Genomic DNA, 15952 nt, shown 5'->3' with positions numbered 1-15952 from the left:
CACTTAAACCTTTTAAAATCATAAAATCACATTAGTGGAACCTTGAATAGATTACAAAACTTGAATAAAGCTTATTATAGCAATTTAAGATTCTCATACTTCACAATATTTTAAATTTTTTTACACGGCACAAAGATTAAATGCTAAACGGAAGCTATGAAGGTTTTGTGAAATAAAAACCTGAGTCTGTTTTCATAGTTTGAGCCATAATTTCTCTTGGCAACATTAACACCATCATCATAAAATTAACAAGGACTAGGTTGAAACGTGTTTGCCTGCATGCTCTGCTGCATCCATCCTATTTTTAGTATCACCATCATTATTCCCACATCTCCGCTTTACAGATAAGACTCACCGACACAATACAGCCGTTAATTCCACTTCTGACACAGTCAAGCGAGTTTTTCTCATTTCGGCTACATAGGGAAGAAAAAGATAAAGAGGAATATTTATTTTTCTCAGTCCACTGAGATCCAGTCAAGAGGGGAAGAAACAGAGAGCGAGATGGCAATTAAGCCGATTCTCCCACTAGACTGCTATGTGACGGCGTGGGTTGAGTTCACCAAGGGTGACACTGCAAACTGCGGCAACGTCAACACTAGCTAATTGGATTACAGGTAACACTGTGAACACTCGGCTGGCATGCCAGAGGTCAAAGGGCACGCAACAATACAGTGGAATGAATAATTGTTAAAAAGCAAACCTTAAGGACAAGCAACACTGTTTATGGCGATAGCATAAAACGTGTGGAGGTCACACGGATGCCTGTGGAAGGTGTTCTCAAACAAAGCGTCAGGTGTTGCAAACCAACTCCACAATCAGTTTATTATTTACGGTTGGATAAGTGTTTAGGCAGTGACACAGTCTTTATAATGATGTAGCTGGTGGTAGATTTAACACTTAATGTGATTTTGGTAGAAAGGATGACTTTAAATGCAGATCTCTTAAACATGGCCATAAACATAATCAACTTTCACCAGCTCAGAGAGGGAATCTAAGTGCTCGTGACCCAAAGGCTTTAGTCTGTGGGCACGGTGGGGGGAGCGTCATCATGTGGGCCTGCGGCCTTTTGCCTTTTATAGGTTCTCGATCATTTTGTGTCTACTTTAATTGGAAGTTTGTCATTTTCTTTCCCCACAAACCTGACTTCTGCGTGAAGACATCAGGGCTGGGTGTCCTTTAATCAGCAGCTCCAGTTTTAGGTACAGTGTCAACAAGTCTACACCTTGCTGAGGTGTCTGTGGTGTAGGTTACAGCTGTGACCTCACCCTTGTTAAAGGCTCTAACTGGTCATAACACCACGGCGCTGCCTCTGTGCTACTGTATGTCTGATTCGGAGTGCAGTACTATTCTGGACTACAGCAGCTACATTAAAAAACCTGCAATGCACATTAAGTACATTCGTCTAAGAATAAAGAGGGCACCTGGAAAAGGGCATTCCCCTGACTAAACTCAGGTAAGTGCTGATGAGGTGATTTTTACTTTCTGTTAGAGGCCGACTTACAAAAATGCAGAGGTAGTCAAGGTATAACATAGTTTGTGCTGCTTGTTGTGATGTTTCTTTTCTGGTTTTACTCCTGTTGCACCAGGTTTTTTTAATGCAGTGTTTTTACAATTCTGAATGACACATTTTACAATTTGTTCGAACACCATTTTAGAAATATGCAGTGTCTGAAAAAGTCAATCATCCACTGTGTCACTGCCTGAGGTTTCATTACAACTTTTATGGCATCATTACACTTTTATTGAGTTGATTGAGCTTTTTCCAGGAGTGAATCTAATAATAAGAGCACCTACTGTACAGTAGGATGCAAGGTGCTCTGTAGCGCTGTACTGTTTAGGTCTCTCTCCTACAATAAAAGTGGAGCCAGATGAGAGTTTTAGTTTTAGTGCTCCTGAAATTGAGACGGTCAGCTCATCAGGCCCCAAGTGCAGCCGCAGAATCAAATTCCAGTAAGTGAGACTAGTGAAAAATGACATTATCCAGACTTTCAAAAGGAGCATCATAATCATGGCGAGGTGGAGTCCGTGCAATGCCTTTCACCAGATAATCAAGTCGAGAGTTTACAGGCAGCCCAGAGACTGAGCTCATGCCTTCCTCCATCCGTGTAGAGCCGCTTTAAAAGAAGACATACTCAAAGCAGACCGCTTTTCAGTTTACCTCCATTTTCCACATGGTGAACCACAAATGCAAGTTTAATAAAATGCTGTATGGTGGTTTTACTATGAAATGGATTGAAGTTCACTTTCCCGACAGCTTATCATATTTTGGCCTTGAAATTCTTTGTACAGAGCTGAGAGTCAATGCATAAGTTTGAGCTTTTTTCTTCTTCTTTTATTTATTTTATTACGCTCCGATTCCATGAAACAACGTGACGCGAGAAGGTGAATGCGCAGCAGAGACCTCGCTCCCACATAAATTACCCAAGAAAGAATAATAACGCATACGCAAGGAGCCTCTCCGCCTCGAAAGAAGCCTATTTTATGTGCAAAAGACGAAAAACAAAACAAGCCCAACTTGAAGCCAATTTAGCTTTTAGAGCCATCACTAAGGGCAATGAGGCAAATAGCCTCTGGCAGATCATTTAAAGCTGCATTCGCTCAAGTTACACTTTTATTGCCTCTCAATAGGTGAAGGTGGAGGCATGTTGATGCTATGATGGAAACTAGGAGACAACACTCTGTATGGGTCATTAAAATGTCTGAAATGCACTGAATTGAATCATGGTATCTTGGTAGTTTAGAAAAAAACACATCCACAGGCGTTTGGAGCTTTTTATACATTGCGATAATGATATGCCTACCGCGACTTGCTGCAAGCTATGAAGTAACATTTGGCATTGACAGATTTATAGAATTTTAACTGTACACAGATGTCATTAGATTTGTCAGACACTTGTTTAATTACCTGCTTCAAAATAAGCTTTATCTTGAAGAATAATAAACTAAATAAATAAAATAAAAAATAAAAAACAATAATATGTAACTTGTACAAATTTAAAATATCTTATGTAGGTGTGAAGTAAGTTGGCTCAAAATAATATTTTACACTTTTCCAACTCAAAGGTGTAAAAAACTGGAGCTTAACACTAAAATGTGTTAGGAAATCTACTTCAACATAACTTAAGGTGATAATTAAAATTCCCACATAAGAAATGAAGAAAAATTAGAAGCTCTGTGTCTTAAGAGAGTGATGGTGAAGCATCTGTTCACATGTCACTTCAGCGCCTTCCAAAGGTTTCTGCTTTGCACAATAATGTTTGTAAGAGATGCACAACAAAGCGACAGAGGTGAAAAACCTCAGCTCCTCTGACTGGAATGATGTATATATGAACCTAAAAACCAGAGTTCACATCAGCACTGAATTCATTAATGCTTCTGGGGCAGAATGGGAGCAAATCCTGGAAGTCAAGTTCCAGAAGCTTGGGCAAAGCCGTCCCACGAGGCTGCAGCAAGAGCTTTAAGTTGAGATGTTCAGTAATAACACAGCAGAAACGTCTGCGTGTCCATATAGCTTTGATTATGTAGCACATAAAACCTTACGTAACAAATTCATGGGAGTAAACCTTCACAATAATATCACAGCTTGCACCAAGTGATCACCACGCCTCAACACACACCGACAGATAACAGCTTAGAAGATCAGAACCAGCACGGACGGGCTGATGTAACCACAAACTTAGAAATGAGTTCATTAAACGAGATCAGACTAGTCCACGTTGGCAGGATCGCAGAGACAACATGTGTTGAGTGTCGCTTTCCAGAAATGGAAACCTTTGACTCAAAATTCTGTCTATATGCGGATTCAGAAGTGCAGAAGTAAATGATTCATGTAACGAGGCGCACCACAGCTACTGTTCTTAAGTGAGCAAAACAAAATAAAAGCACTACCTTATAAAAGAAATGAACACTTGGGCTGCAGAGTATCATAATTACAATTTAACTGAAGTTTTCAGTGTCTGAATTAGATCATATTAGTTTTGATTAGATAAGATAAACCCTGTTGATCTCGCCAGGAGGTTCAGGTTGCAACAGCAGGAACCGTAAATGAGTCACAGCATGATAAGAAATATAATATAAAGCCTGGATAACACAAAGATTATGATTTTTACACTAAGAGTCTTTGCTGTTGGGTCTTATTGATTTTTACTTCATGCCTAATTCTCTCCTGGGTCTCTCTGTTGAACCTGTGGATGAATTCATTGTCTACTTTAGTTTAAATTAAAATACTCAGATTCGTAGGGAACATTATTATTATTATTATTATTATTATTATTATTATTATTATTATTATTATTATTATTATTATTATTATTAACAACAGCAGCAGCGGCAGCAGATACAGTTTAAGCTCTAATCAATTCACTTAATATTCTGGTAGGTACATATATCTGTCAGCAGTAATTTTGGCCTTGAACTACTCAAACTGTGTCAGTGTACATTTTCATAATTGCCTCTTGTTTGTTTCCTCTGCTGCATCTGTAGCACATTTTAAATTGATGTTTTACAGGTAAACGCAGGCTGTCTTACATGTCTGTTATTTGGACACGTGCCACCTGGACTGTGGTTCCTCCATCAAGAGAAAGTGATGAAGTGCAGCTCATGCTTTGATGGCTTGGCTCAGTGTGCCTGTACCCTGATTCAAGTTCAACAGAACGTGGTTGAAAAGTTAACTCCAGCTGCAACAGTACTGGAAAAGTAGGACAATAATGACAAACAATAGGGGTGATTAGGTTGGCTCTAAATCAACTCGCTGTGACTTAGACACAGCGAGTCCGGATGCGCTGCGACAAGCTGCGATAGACAAGAAATCTCCCAAAAACGTGGCTCCAGACTGTTTCACCACAACGAGCCCACAGCTACTGCGCTCGCTGCCCACTTCTCTGGCCGTGAAGTTGGCTGCATAACAAAGACTGGTGGGACGCGAGGCTTTTACGACCCCGCCACACACACACACACACACACACACACACACACACACACACACACACACACACACACAGCGCTGAGTGCCAGCCCACAGGTCTACCGGCCCAGCGGAAGCTCCTGCTACTTCAGATGGCCCCCCCTGCTGTGGACTGGGCAGAATCTCCACATGACTTCAGCTGCCTACAGGAAGGGCTCATCATCTCGACAGCCAGAGGCTTTGTTGAATCACAATTGGTTGCAGGAGGCCATGATTCATCGGGAAGCTAAACTGACTGTGCTTCGGAGACGGGGAAATTTGGTCCTGTCCAGTCTTGAATAGGGCGGTCTCACTTCTAAACATCTCAGACCCGAGGGTGTTGCATTATTTTCTGACAATTCTGATGGATCTAAGTGAAATGTTCCTCCTTCTCTTAGCTCTGTTTTACTGTAGGCTCCTGGAGCTGGGCTGAGCTGGCAGGTTAGCTTGTATTTATGAGAGTTTCTTGACAAGGCAATAGTACAACATACGTATTGTTACTGGGGTTTTTAGTTCTCCTTACGTTGCTCTAATATGGAAATAAAAGGAGCTCTTTGTTTCTCTCTTCACTATCCACTCACTCCCACTCTTTTGTAAAGCTTTCTCCCTTTACAAATCCTTGAGGTCTTGACCTTATGCCGTATATGTAATGATAAGTGCCTTAAGATCATTCCTAATCTACGTATTGCCATATAAATAGGATTTTGTGTAAGTGAAAATGAGTCCAGCTGCCTGTTACACATGCCCCCGTGGTGACTGGCTGCAGCGTCCACGCACGCGATGCAGCACAACTCCTCCGCTAATGTGCTGATCGCGCTGCGCCTTCATGTAGACAGTGTTAAAGCAGGTGAGCAAAATCTTTCTGCCCTCTCCGTTATTGTCAAATGACCTTTTGAAGTTAATTAATTGCATGAGCAACCCATTAAGAGCAATGTTAATTTTCATGCTTTCGTTTAACAACAGTGTCTGTGCCATATCTGTAATAATTTGAAAGCTACTGGGTGTGACAAAGTGCTGCTGCTCTAAGGCATGGCTCTGCATAAGCAGCCACTGCAGCACAACCACTTATTTCAACAGCATTCCTATTACGGTTAACCAGGCCTTCTGCCATTCTGTGCCACTGATGAAACAGGGCAAACGAGGTTTTCATTTCACTTGTGTGCACGCATGCATTAGACTGTTAGCTGCAGTCTAATTTGCCTTTTGGCGTTACATCAGTTTGTAATAGCGTAAAGTCTTCACCCTGTAGCTGGGCATGTTGAATGACTGAGTGCAATAACATTAACACTGAAAGCGAATTTGGTCTTTTTTCTCCTTTCTAGGATAAACTGACATGGCAGCAAGTAGCGAGAAGTTTGCTGATTTCCTTTTTTCATTTTCAGAGAAATGTTCGGCATCCGCACGCAGACAACAAATAACTTACTGTCTAAAGATCCCGATGTTCCTGTCAGAGCCTATTTGCAACTAGACAGTATTTACGGTACAGCTGTTATAAATTGCACCACATACATGGCTGTTTTATGTGCCCTGCTGTATTTTATATCCAATTTGAAACAGCTCCCTCTAGGCTACTCTAATAGAGCCTCATCCCTAGAAGAACCCGGTGCAGTGCTGAGGCCATGTGATGTTCTACAGACAGTTGGAAGTGTCACTTGTGCAGCGTTATCCTTCTCTCTTCTCTGTCAGAGCTAAACCAGTGTGGCGGGCATGACTCACTGAAGTGCTGTACTTTCTAATGACATGAGAGCAGAGGCTGAGTCAATCTGACCTGACAGTCTTGCATAAATCAAGGCCCTTCGATTTAAGTTGCTTTGAGGAGTGTCAACAAATCCACAGGAGGAATATTAGACTCTGCTGTAGGTAGGGACTCCGCCTCTGAGAACTCATTATGGGGTGTCTTCCTTCATGCTGTGCCAGGCTGTGTTGACTGAATTGCCAAGCTTCTTTCTGATTCACTCAAAGAACCCTGCGCTTCAAATTCCTGCCTCGTGATAAGGTCCCACCAACGCCCCAAAAACCATTTCAAATACATGGGTTTTTAATGGGTGAATTTTCAAGGCTTGCTTCAGCAGCTTAAATGTGATGTAAAGCAAAAAAGGAACTCGGTCTAGGGAGAGATATAAAGCAATAATGACTTTAAAGTGGCTCCACTGATACAAGATTATGTGATTTTCAAGCTCCTCCGACCTTGGGGGCTCACTTGAACTCGTGTGCCCCCACCCCCGTCTCTCTCTGCTCTGATTGGCCAGCGTGTGGAAGTCTTCCAGTTAGGCCAGTTGTTGAGATGAACCTACTGTAGCCACTAATGCTGCTGCATGCGAAGGCTGCCTAAAGCCGGTGGAGAGGAGACTAAGAGCATTTAGCTTCTAACCTAGGTACTAATCATTTCACTTGAAAGTGTTTAACAACAAAAGGCTCTTTAACCGCCTTTAAAATCAAAGTAATTATATCTTTTCCCTTGCACAAACAAAAAAAAGCTTCAAACCCCAGTTTGCATAAGTGATTCACATCATGAAGCAAGGCACAAGCAGGGATGAAGAAATAATTCAACAAAGAGGTGCAGAAACGGCACAAGAACAAATCTCAGATGGCACCAACCGATACATCTGAGACACACTTTCAGCACTAACACATTAGGCCTGTAGCATATTAGAGTAAACAAGGACGAATCCAGACTCCTACAACCAGTCAATTCGGTTTCGTTAGTCTGTTTATTCTTAGCAAATGATGCTTAACCACTTACATTTGAAGCCTTTTTCCTGCCACACCCCTCTCGCTCATCAGATGAGCCTCCATCATTTTAATAATGCACAGCTATTAGTAATATTAAACATAAGCAGCAGTGCAGCTCAATAAATTCTTAAGGCTTCGGGCACTTTTCTTCAATATTGGCTCCCAGTGATAAAAAGAAAAAACAAGGGAACAATTTAATCAAATGTGAGAGATCTAAACACCAGGGAGGGTGGATTTAAGATGGTGTCAACCAATGATCAAAAAGCTGCGGAATTTCTGATCCCGTTCCATTAGCAGAGCGCAACTGTAGCTCTGCTAGTTCGCTACTTGAGGTCATGGGAGAGAGTTCTATAGAAAGCCGTTGGTTTATGTGTCTGTCAATGTCAAGTCTTTTCAGGATCTCAGTTTAAGGCAAACAGCGGGAATAAAGCGGAGCAGGGAGGGGACGGGTACATTGCTGAGAGGGTGCTGGTAGGTCAAAGAACCTTCAGCTGAACTGACACTGAATACTGCGCTCTTCAATGATTTGATGGATGAAAAATAGCACGGAGTGTATGATTTCAATAGGTCAAGGAAGGAAAGGTAGCAGAACACACATGACGGCTGTCCGCCTGAGAGACTTAACGTGATGCAGCCTATAAGAATTAGATTGTATTCAAGTCTGATGCAGTCATACTGTATATCAGTATTGTTTATCCTTTGGTTGAGTAAAGTTGGAAAGATCCTGTGTGGATGTACAGCCAGCTAATTAATCCAACATTACCTCCATGTGTTAGCTGGAAATGCTATCACAAATTACAACGGGGAAGGCTTACAGCGAGGATTATGGGTTGGTTAGAATTAGCTGGACTGAACAGAACATTTCCCTAAATCCAAAGCACAGCAGGACAGAGCAGCGTTAGCTGAAACGCTAATAGGTTTTCTGAATGTCACCTCCAGCCTTAGAACGTGTCCAACTAATGAGATGCTCGGCCTTGGAATTCTACCCACCGTAGGTAGTAGTCACACATGCTGACGTCTGCAGATAAAGGCATTATTTCCATCATTTTGTGCTCTACCAGTCTTTTGCTTGGGTTGTAAAGAAAAAAAACAGCTAAATTTAATCCTCCCAGACCTGAGACGCTCGTCGTCATTTTTACTGAGATTTCTCTCTGGCTAAGTATAAACTCTTCCCTACAATGTGTGAATTTGTTTAATTACAGTAGTTGAGCTTTTCAGATATAGATCGATATTATAGATGTCATCCCACAAACGTTGCACACTCTTATCTACCACTGTCCACAGTGAAAAGATTATTCTGGCTCATGTACAAGAAGTGCAACCTTCCTTTTCAGATTGCGCCTCCTAAATGGCAAACTAAGCAAACAAATCACACTGGTGTATAAGGGCATGGGAAAAACCACTGATTCCAAGGATGTCTGAAAAGTATTTGCAGTGCAGATCTCAGTGCAGATCTCAAATAATTTTCCTTCAAAACTGCAACCACCCACAGGCTTCTAAAGCTCCAGCTGGCAAGCAATCCTGAGGAGAACAGATTCTACCCCAGCAGGGGCCATAGGGATGCAGCGGGAGAGAGTAAAAGAAGCTCATTCTGTTGATTAAATTTAGTTGATTTAGCTGTTTGGCTCCTCCAGGGTGACTTGGAGACTCACAAATTATCAACTTTAAATGGCGGAGCTTCACTGATATAGTTCACATTAGCTACAGATAGGATTTGTTTTGGTACAGTTGCTCAGATTAACATGGATTCCTGCCTCTGGTTAACATATTGATTGTGTGACGCTGCTTTAAAGCTCTTTTACTTTTCTATCCACTGGGTTTGACGGTCACCTGCTGAGCACCTAATTGATTTTTCACAAATGTATTCAAATGATCCACATTGTCACAACTCTGGCATTTGATTGTTCTGTCCAGGTGCAGTCACGTGTAAGAGTATAAATACGCTTGGTCAGTACTTACTCATATACTTTCAGCTTGTAACACTGGCTGTTGAGAAACAGAAACTCCCAGTCTGTCCCATAGTCTATGGCCAGCTTCTTCTGGAGATCACTGAGGAAACCACAATACATGTGTCAAACACACCCCGAATGGTAGTTGTTCACATGTGAGCATGACATTAAAAACACAGCAGGAGTGTCGGGTGAAACAAATATGTTGGATATTATAAAGGTGCAAAACAACAGCGCTTAATTTGGTCCGTGTGAGACACACGTTGGTTGCGGATCATTTCTTCTAACTTCTTGACAAACTGCTTTATTAACTTCTGAACGACTCCTAAGTGTGCTGACAGTGGAGATTTATTTTCTGCACTACCTTTGGTGACTGACTACTCCGACAGCATGTTGATGAGCTGGCCCTGTAAACTCACTCTCCATGCAGTGTCTTCCATTATCTGTGCTAGTGAGGGCGTCTCCTCTTTTCTCTTTTTTTTTTTTTTGCTAATCGTGAATAGTGCACGGGCTCTTGTTTCCATATCCATAACCACTGAATTGCTAATAGGGTTAAGTAAATGTTTAGGAAGGGTGAAGGTTTGGCTTGAGGTTCATAAGGTTGAGTGGTGGGTGGTGTGAGGGGGGGGGTAGGGTCATAAAAGCAGGGAAGGCTGTGCGCGTGAAGCCAGATAAGCAGCGGTTCGTAACAGTTGGAAATTGCCCTTTGGACCAAGCAAACGACATAAAGGTTACATACTAATAAATAAGGTACTCTAATTTCACGCTACTTACAAAAGGTATGAAAACACACACAGTGAAGCAGCTGAAGCCACGCCAGCTCCTTCGCTCTCTCTCCCCCTCATGCGGCCGCTAGGTTCGGGGGAGGAATCCTGACCTTTGGGAAACTGCCATCTCTGCGGTCGGCTCTTCTCTCTCCCCACTATAATGAACAGTTCGCTCGGCCGGAGGCCACAGTAGCTACTTATCAGCTATTGCTGTCCAGCTCAGAGCTGTGTGAAAGCATCTACGAATCATGTAGCGGGAGGCCGGGCCAGCTCGGGCTTTCTGGTCTCTCACGCTATGTTGGCGTTTGGCCGCACAGTGTATTAGGACTGTAGCTTAAAAACAAGAATCCATAAAATGGATTAACACAGGGCTGCCACTCTCATTTGTGCCATGCTACGGCAATAAATGCCACGAAGTTGGGGTAATTCATTCCAAGGCAGTCGACCAAATGAGTTGGAAAAGGCCTACCCACCAGAGCACAGTGGGCAACCAATGGAGTTTGTTTTTCTTCATTAAAATTAGCCTTAGGTATCACACAGAGCAAATTCATTACTGTGCAGCTTTCCCCACTACTTTAGCACAGATGGATGGAGTCTATTTTAAGGCCCTGCTTACAATAGCAAAGCGTGAAGTGCAAAGTGTTGAGGACTTAGCCACAAATACGTGACAGTGGCTGCTAACCCCCGCTTCCATCCCTTTGTCATGGTTCCCTTACCTTATTTCCATGTTGACTGTGTCATAGGCTTCCTCCACCTTCTTCAGATTGGTAGTCTCCCACTCCGCAGCTAGACAAAACAAAAGGTCAGACGAATTAACAATGCGGAGCTGTTGCATCTCAGCAGCTGCGTGTTGCCAAACAGTCGGCTCTTAATATAGGCTGTTATATCTAGGGCTGCCTGTAAACAGAAAAAATGGTATTTCCAGGTGTGGGAGCCGCAGAATGTGTTTATTAGAGGAATAAAAGGAGAGCGAGGGAGAGTGTGAGGAGCAGACGTGCCCACAGCAATGTGTGTCTACGTGTTTGTCTCTTTTTGCTGTAAATCCAAAGGAGATGCGACGGTCTAATGTGAGGAACAGGCAGCTGTCTCCCATCTGTTTTGCTATTAGACCACTCCACCCTGGCCTCCTAGGGTCTACGCTGCCCTTTATACCATGTCACCGGTAATTACTGATGCTGTTGTCATAATTACAAGGCCACTGAAGGTTGCCTAATTATAACACATATTGATGAGGTGAATTTAATGGCCTGCTTCAAACGGGTGCGGCACGTTCTATATGAAGCACGATGCCTACAGTGTTTAATGAGAGCAAATATTTGAAACTGTTGCTTGGACAAATCTTTGAAGGAATGACACTAGATTGTAATTATGCCTTTGTGTAGCTGAAACGCTTCATCATAGGAATAATTAACTAAGGACAGATTAATTACACAGATTAATACAACAAAAATGGGGTTTATAGTTCTCACCACAAGCCTCCATTATACGGAACGACAATAAAAATCTACACTGCACTCCACAAATAGAAAAACTGTTGCAAATGTATCCAAATATACACGGAATTATCAAGAATGAACTTTATGAGAAATATATGCATATACATTGTGGACTATGAACAGACGCACTGACAAGCAGAAGACACGGGATAAGGTAGAAAGAAGGAGGAAAGTCTCCCCTTTAATTGTCTGGTGCTGATGGACCTGGGGATTTGCGGAGCGGTTTCTGGAAGTGGACAGGTTCATCTCTGTCGTCGAGGAAACTCTCGCTGGGCCTGGCGCCGTGGCAACAGGAACGAATGTGTATGTGGTTAAGGACTGTGTGGGAAGCTGTCGCAGCCATGGCCTGAATACCAATTACCATGTTTCTTGCATGTGGTCTCAGCTGGTTGCCTATAAAGATACCCCCACATAATTCCCTGAGCACCTATTTCTTGCCGAACCTAGTACAGATGCGGTTTGTACAAGCGGCCAACTGTGATTTTCCATGTTGTAATGCCTATTTTTATATCACCGTGAAGGAGCGATCTGTCCCTAACCCACCCCCAATCCCCTCAAACTCCTTCCGAAATCAGTCATACACAACAATGTTCTCTCCAGCCATCTCTTCACTTGCGGACTCTCAGATTCACATACTCTCTTGCCCTATTTCTCGTGCTGCCCGTCCTCCTCACACATTCTCTCTCTCACACACACACACACACACACACACACACACACACACACACACGCACACCCACACGCACACACACACGCACACACACACACACACACACACGCACACACACACACACACACACACACACGCACACACACACGCACACACACACGCACACACACACACACACGCACACACACACACGCACACCAATCACCGGGCTCAGCGGTGACAAAAAGAGACGCAGAAATCCCAAGTGGGCGACATTTGACCCCTCGCAGCAGCCCAGTTGTGTATGGAGAGAGTGACGACGGTGTGGGAAGAGCTAAGGAGGGAGAAGAAAGACTCGGAGAGAGCAGCCAGGCGTACAGAAGCACCCAGAGCAGGGAACACAGTGCGATTAAGGCCTCTCCAATGGCCCATCCACCAGTCAGGCTGACATAACCTGAGGCTGGCGAACACTACACCGAGAGGACCTTGTGCCTATGGTCTAATGACTTCAAGGATTAGATAATCGCTCATATGGTCAATAGATGTTGCTCCAAAATCACAGCGGAAATTAAGTGCGGGCGCCTGTTTTCTGTCAACTCATACTAAGTCTCACGCTAGTGTGCAAACAGAGCCTAATCAGCATAATGTCTCCAGGCTTCAAAAATCAGCTTATTGACATCCATTTTATATAACAGCCCTACTACCGTATGTGAGGTTTATTCATATGGAAAATAGAACAAACGAACGCGTTGAGGCAAAACTGACCAGTGTTTGACATTTTCCACCTGAGGAAGTGAACTATACTTTCGCTTTTAGCAGCAGACGCTATCAAGAGAGTTGTTATATCACCGGACCCGTGTACCGATATAGAAGAGAAGGGGGATACGCTGCATAGTATACGCCGTCTCCTGCTGGAAGCCTCCCGAGCATACACACCTCCAGCCGGAGACCGGAGATGCTCTGTTTACACGCGAACGGATCAATAGGGAAGGCGATTTCTCTGCAGCTCTAAGAAAAGAAGCCGGGGAATCTGGGCACCGCGCGCCACGTCCGTGCTCAACACAACACAGGCACCGCAGCGAGGCCACCTCTGAACCTCGCGCTCGCACTCCAGCCGCGATATACTATAACAACGGCGGGCTCATGTAGGAGTCTGCGCTGTTGTCTATAAAAGGCTGTTGTTTAAAATAAAAATCAGCACGTCGGTTCTAATTTAGCGACCTTCATAACAGCTTTCATCCTGCACCTTCTATCATCCCCCTGCTTACCTCCCTTTTGACTTCTACGTTCTCCTCGCCTTCAATATTTTCAGCATGAGCTCCTCAGAGTCTTCCTGTCACCCTCAACTCCAACTCCATTTTCTCCATTTCCCACAGTTTCTCTCCTCAACTGACGAACTTGTTTTGACTGCAGAGTGGGGAGAGGGGAGTCGGCTGGAATATAGGTTCAGAACTGTAATGAAATGTTTATGGCAGGTTCAAACAATGAATAAGAGGCCTTTTTTTTCTGATTCCAAGTCAACACGGCGGGAGAGAACATCACCAGTCACCTGCAGAACTGCCCACGAGTTTAAATTACTACACTATCAGAAATTAGCTTGACAAAGGAGACGTGTTACATAATAAAAAGCATTCGTATCTTAAAGGAAAAATAATGGTTCTCCTTTTATCTGTCAAAATCTAGCAAATGAAAGTACAGAACTGAAGCTGTGAGTTTAGAGGAGGTCAATCTTGCCCCCTGCATAATCGTTGTGTTGGAGTGTCTGATTGTATTAGGCCTGAGTGAATAACAGTAGCTGGCAGAAATAGCATCATGTTTTGAACTATCAGTGCAATTCATAGCCCTGCGACTGACTCAGTTCGCATTCATTCTCCCACACTCTCCTGTAGCGCTCCCTTTATTCGCTGCATTTGAAGGACAACCACAGCACCAGTGTCGAACTGAAATTAAGAATGGGCCCGATCGCTGAACAACCGCTTTTATGTCACGTTATATAAGCCAGGACTGATGATGAAAAGATGATGCCAAATTGTGTGTGTGTGTATTAAAAGACAAGCTAAATCCAGCAGTCAGTTAGTTAGTCAGTCACTTCAGAGTGTTAGCTGTTACTCCCATATACACCATGCAGTACTTTAAACTGGCTGTAGCTTCATATTTAGGAACCTAATGAAAATGAATTGAATTTACCAAAATGTCAAATGTCTGTTGCTTTCGTGCTTCGACACCAAACATTAGCATTACTTACTGGGATGGTTAGGTGTCGATATGCGGCCAAAAAAGTACATCATATATAATTCAAAGAGCAAAATGGTGGTAAAGGCAGCAGGCAGAGTCAGCTGCTCATATTACCACGATGATGCATAATGACTATTTAACATTTAAACGGAGGAGAGGGCCCAATGAGCAGAATAAACAGTCTGCATGGAGTGAGTTCACTCTGCAGCGACTGGGTGCTGTTTATGAATATGTATGATGTAACAAACGCCTAGGAGCTGACCTACTTCTGTGTCTCCTCTGCTCATGACTTGGTCCCCTTCCGGGGTAACTCTGTCATCTTGCAACATACTGTAATAGCAGGAAGCATGCGACTGTAGGAATCAACATGCTCCCATTTGATGGTTTTGCAAGTGATGATCACCGTTGTCTGTTGAGGGGAAAGCGCTCAGTAGGTGGTTGTGCAGGTTACGCTGCTGACATGTTCATTCATAACACACGTGCTGTTCAGCCCGTCTGCATGACGAGAAATAAATGAACAGCTAATATCACATGTGAGATGCAGGTGCAGGAAATAGAATAAGCGCGTGATGGACAGGTACGCGCAGACAAAGGAGCGCTCTCGACATAACTGGGGCTGCCCACTGGAGAGTACTCGTCTGCACCATCTCATAAAATATCTTTATCTGGGATCATCTTGGTACGGTGCCAAACGCTGTTAGCTTCAGGAGCAGGGAAAGAAAAAAAATCTATTTCAGACAACATAAGAGACAGAAAGCTGGCAGGCGCTCAGTTCAGACTTCCAACATTTGGTAGAGAAAACGGGCTAATTTGGTGTATCCCTCGAACGGTTGCAATCCAATACATTCCTCCCGTGGCTATCAAAGCGCACGAACAAGGGTAAGCGAGGGTGAGCGGCAAAGAGTTTCAAGTTCCCGACAGCTTAATGGAAGAAGAATGAAAATGTATGAGCAGCTGATTCTATAGGAAAAGAGGAGCTCCTCTCGACTCCCTCTGCTCCTTCCGTCAAAGGAGCACTCGAGGTGAGCACAATTATGTCTCAAGGACACGCCGCCCTCAGCCGGGGTCAGAGGTCCTGCTGAGCACAACGTTAATGGCGAACCTCTCCCGCTTAACATTTCACATCTAATTTGGAAAGTGCTGAACAGAGCCTTTAATTAACATCAGCCTTCGCCAAG

The 15952-nt window shown here is 43.5% G+C and overlaps 1 protein-coding gene across 3 annotated transcripts in view; it reads right to left on the bottom strand.

Moving 5' to 3' along the window:
- The window catches only part of LOC114847060 (glucosidase 2 subunit beta-like), a 94186-nt gene that overhangs the window by 19612 nt on the left and 58622 nt on the right, over window positions 1-15952 (bottom strand). For all 3 annotated transcript variants that reach the window (XR_008696663.1, XM_029136364.3, XM_055514617.1), the window contains exons 11-12: window positions 11111-11180; window positions 9638-9727 (exon numbers count right to left, since the gene is read on the bottom strand). Coding sequence is in view for 2 of the 3 variants with exons in the window: in XM_029136364.3 (XP_028992197.1) it covers window positions 9638-9727; window positions 11111-11180 (160 nt within the window). In the remaining variant the exon portion in view is untranslated. The remainder of the gene's footprint in view (window positions 1-9637; window positions 9728-11110; window positions 11181-15952) is intronic.

Source organism: Betta splendens, chromosome 2 (assembly GCF_900634795.4).
Source record: "Betta splendens chromosome 2, fBetSpl5.4, whole genome shotgun sequence".
In the NCBI taxonomy this organism is placed as follows: Eukaryota; Metazoa; Chordata; class Actinopteri; order Anabantiformes; family Osphronemidae; genus Betta; species Betta splendens.
The sequence above is the reverse complement of the archived record's forward strand: the minus strand, read 5'-3'. Positions and strand labels throughout refer to the sequence as shown.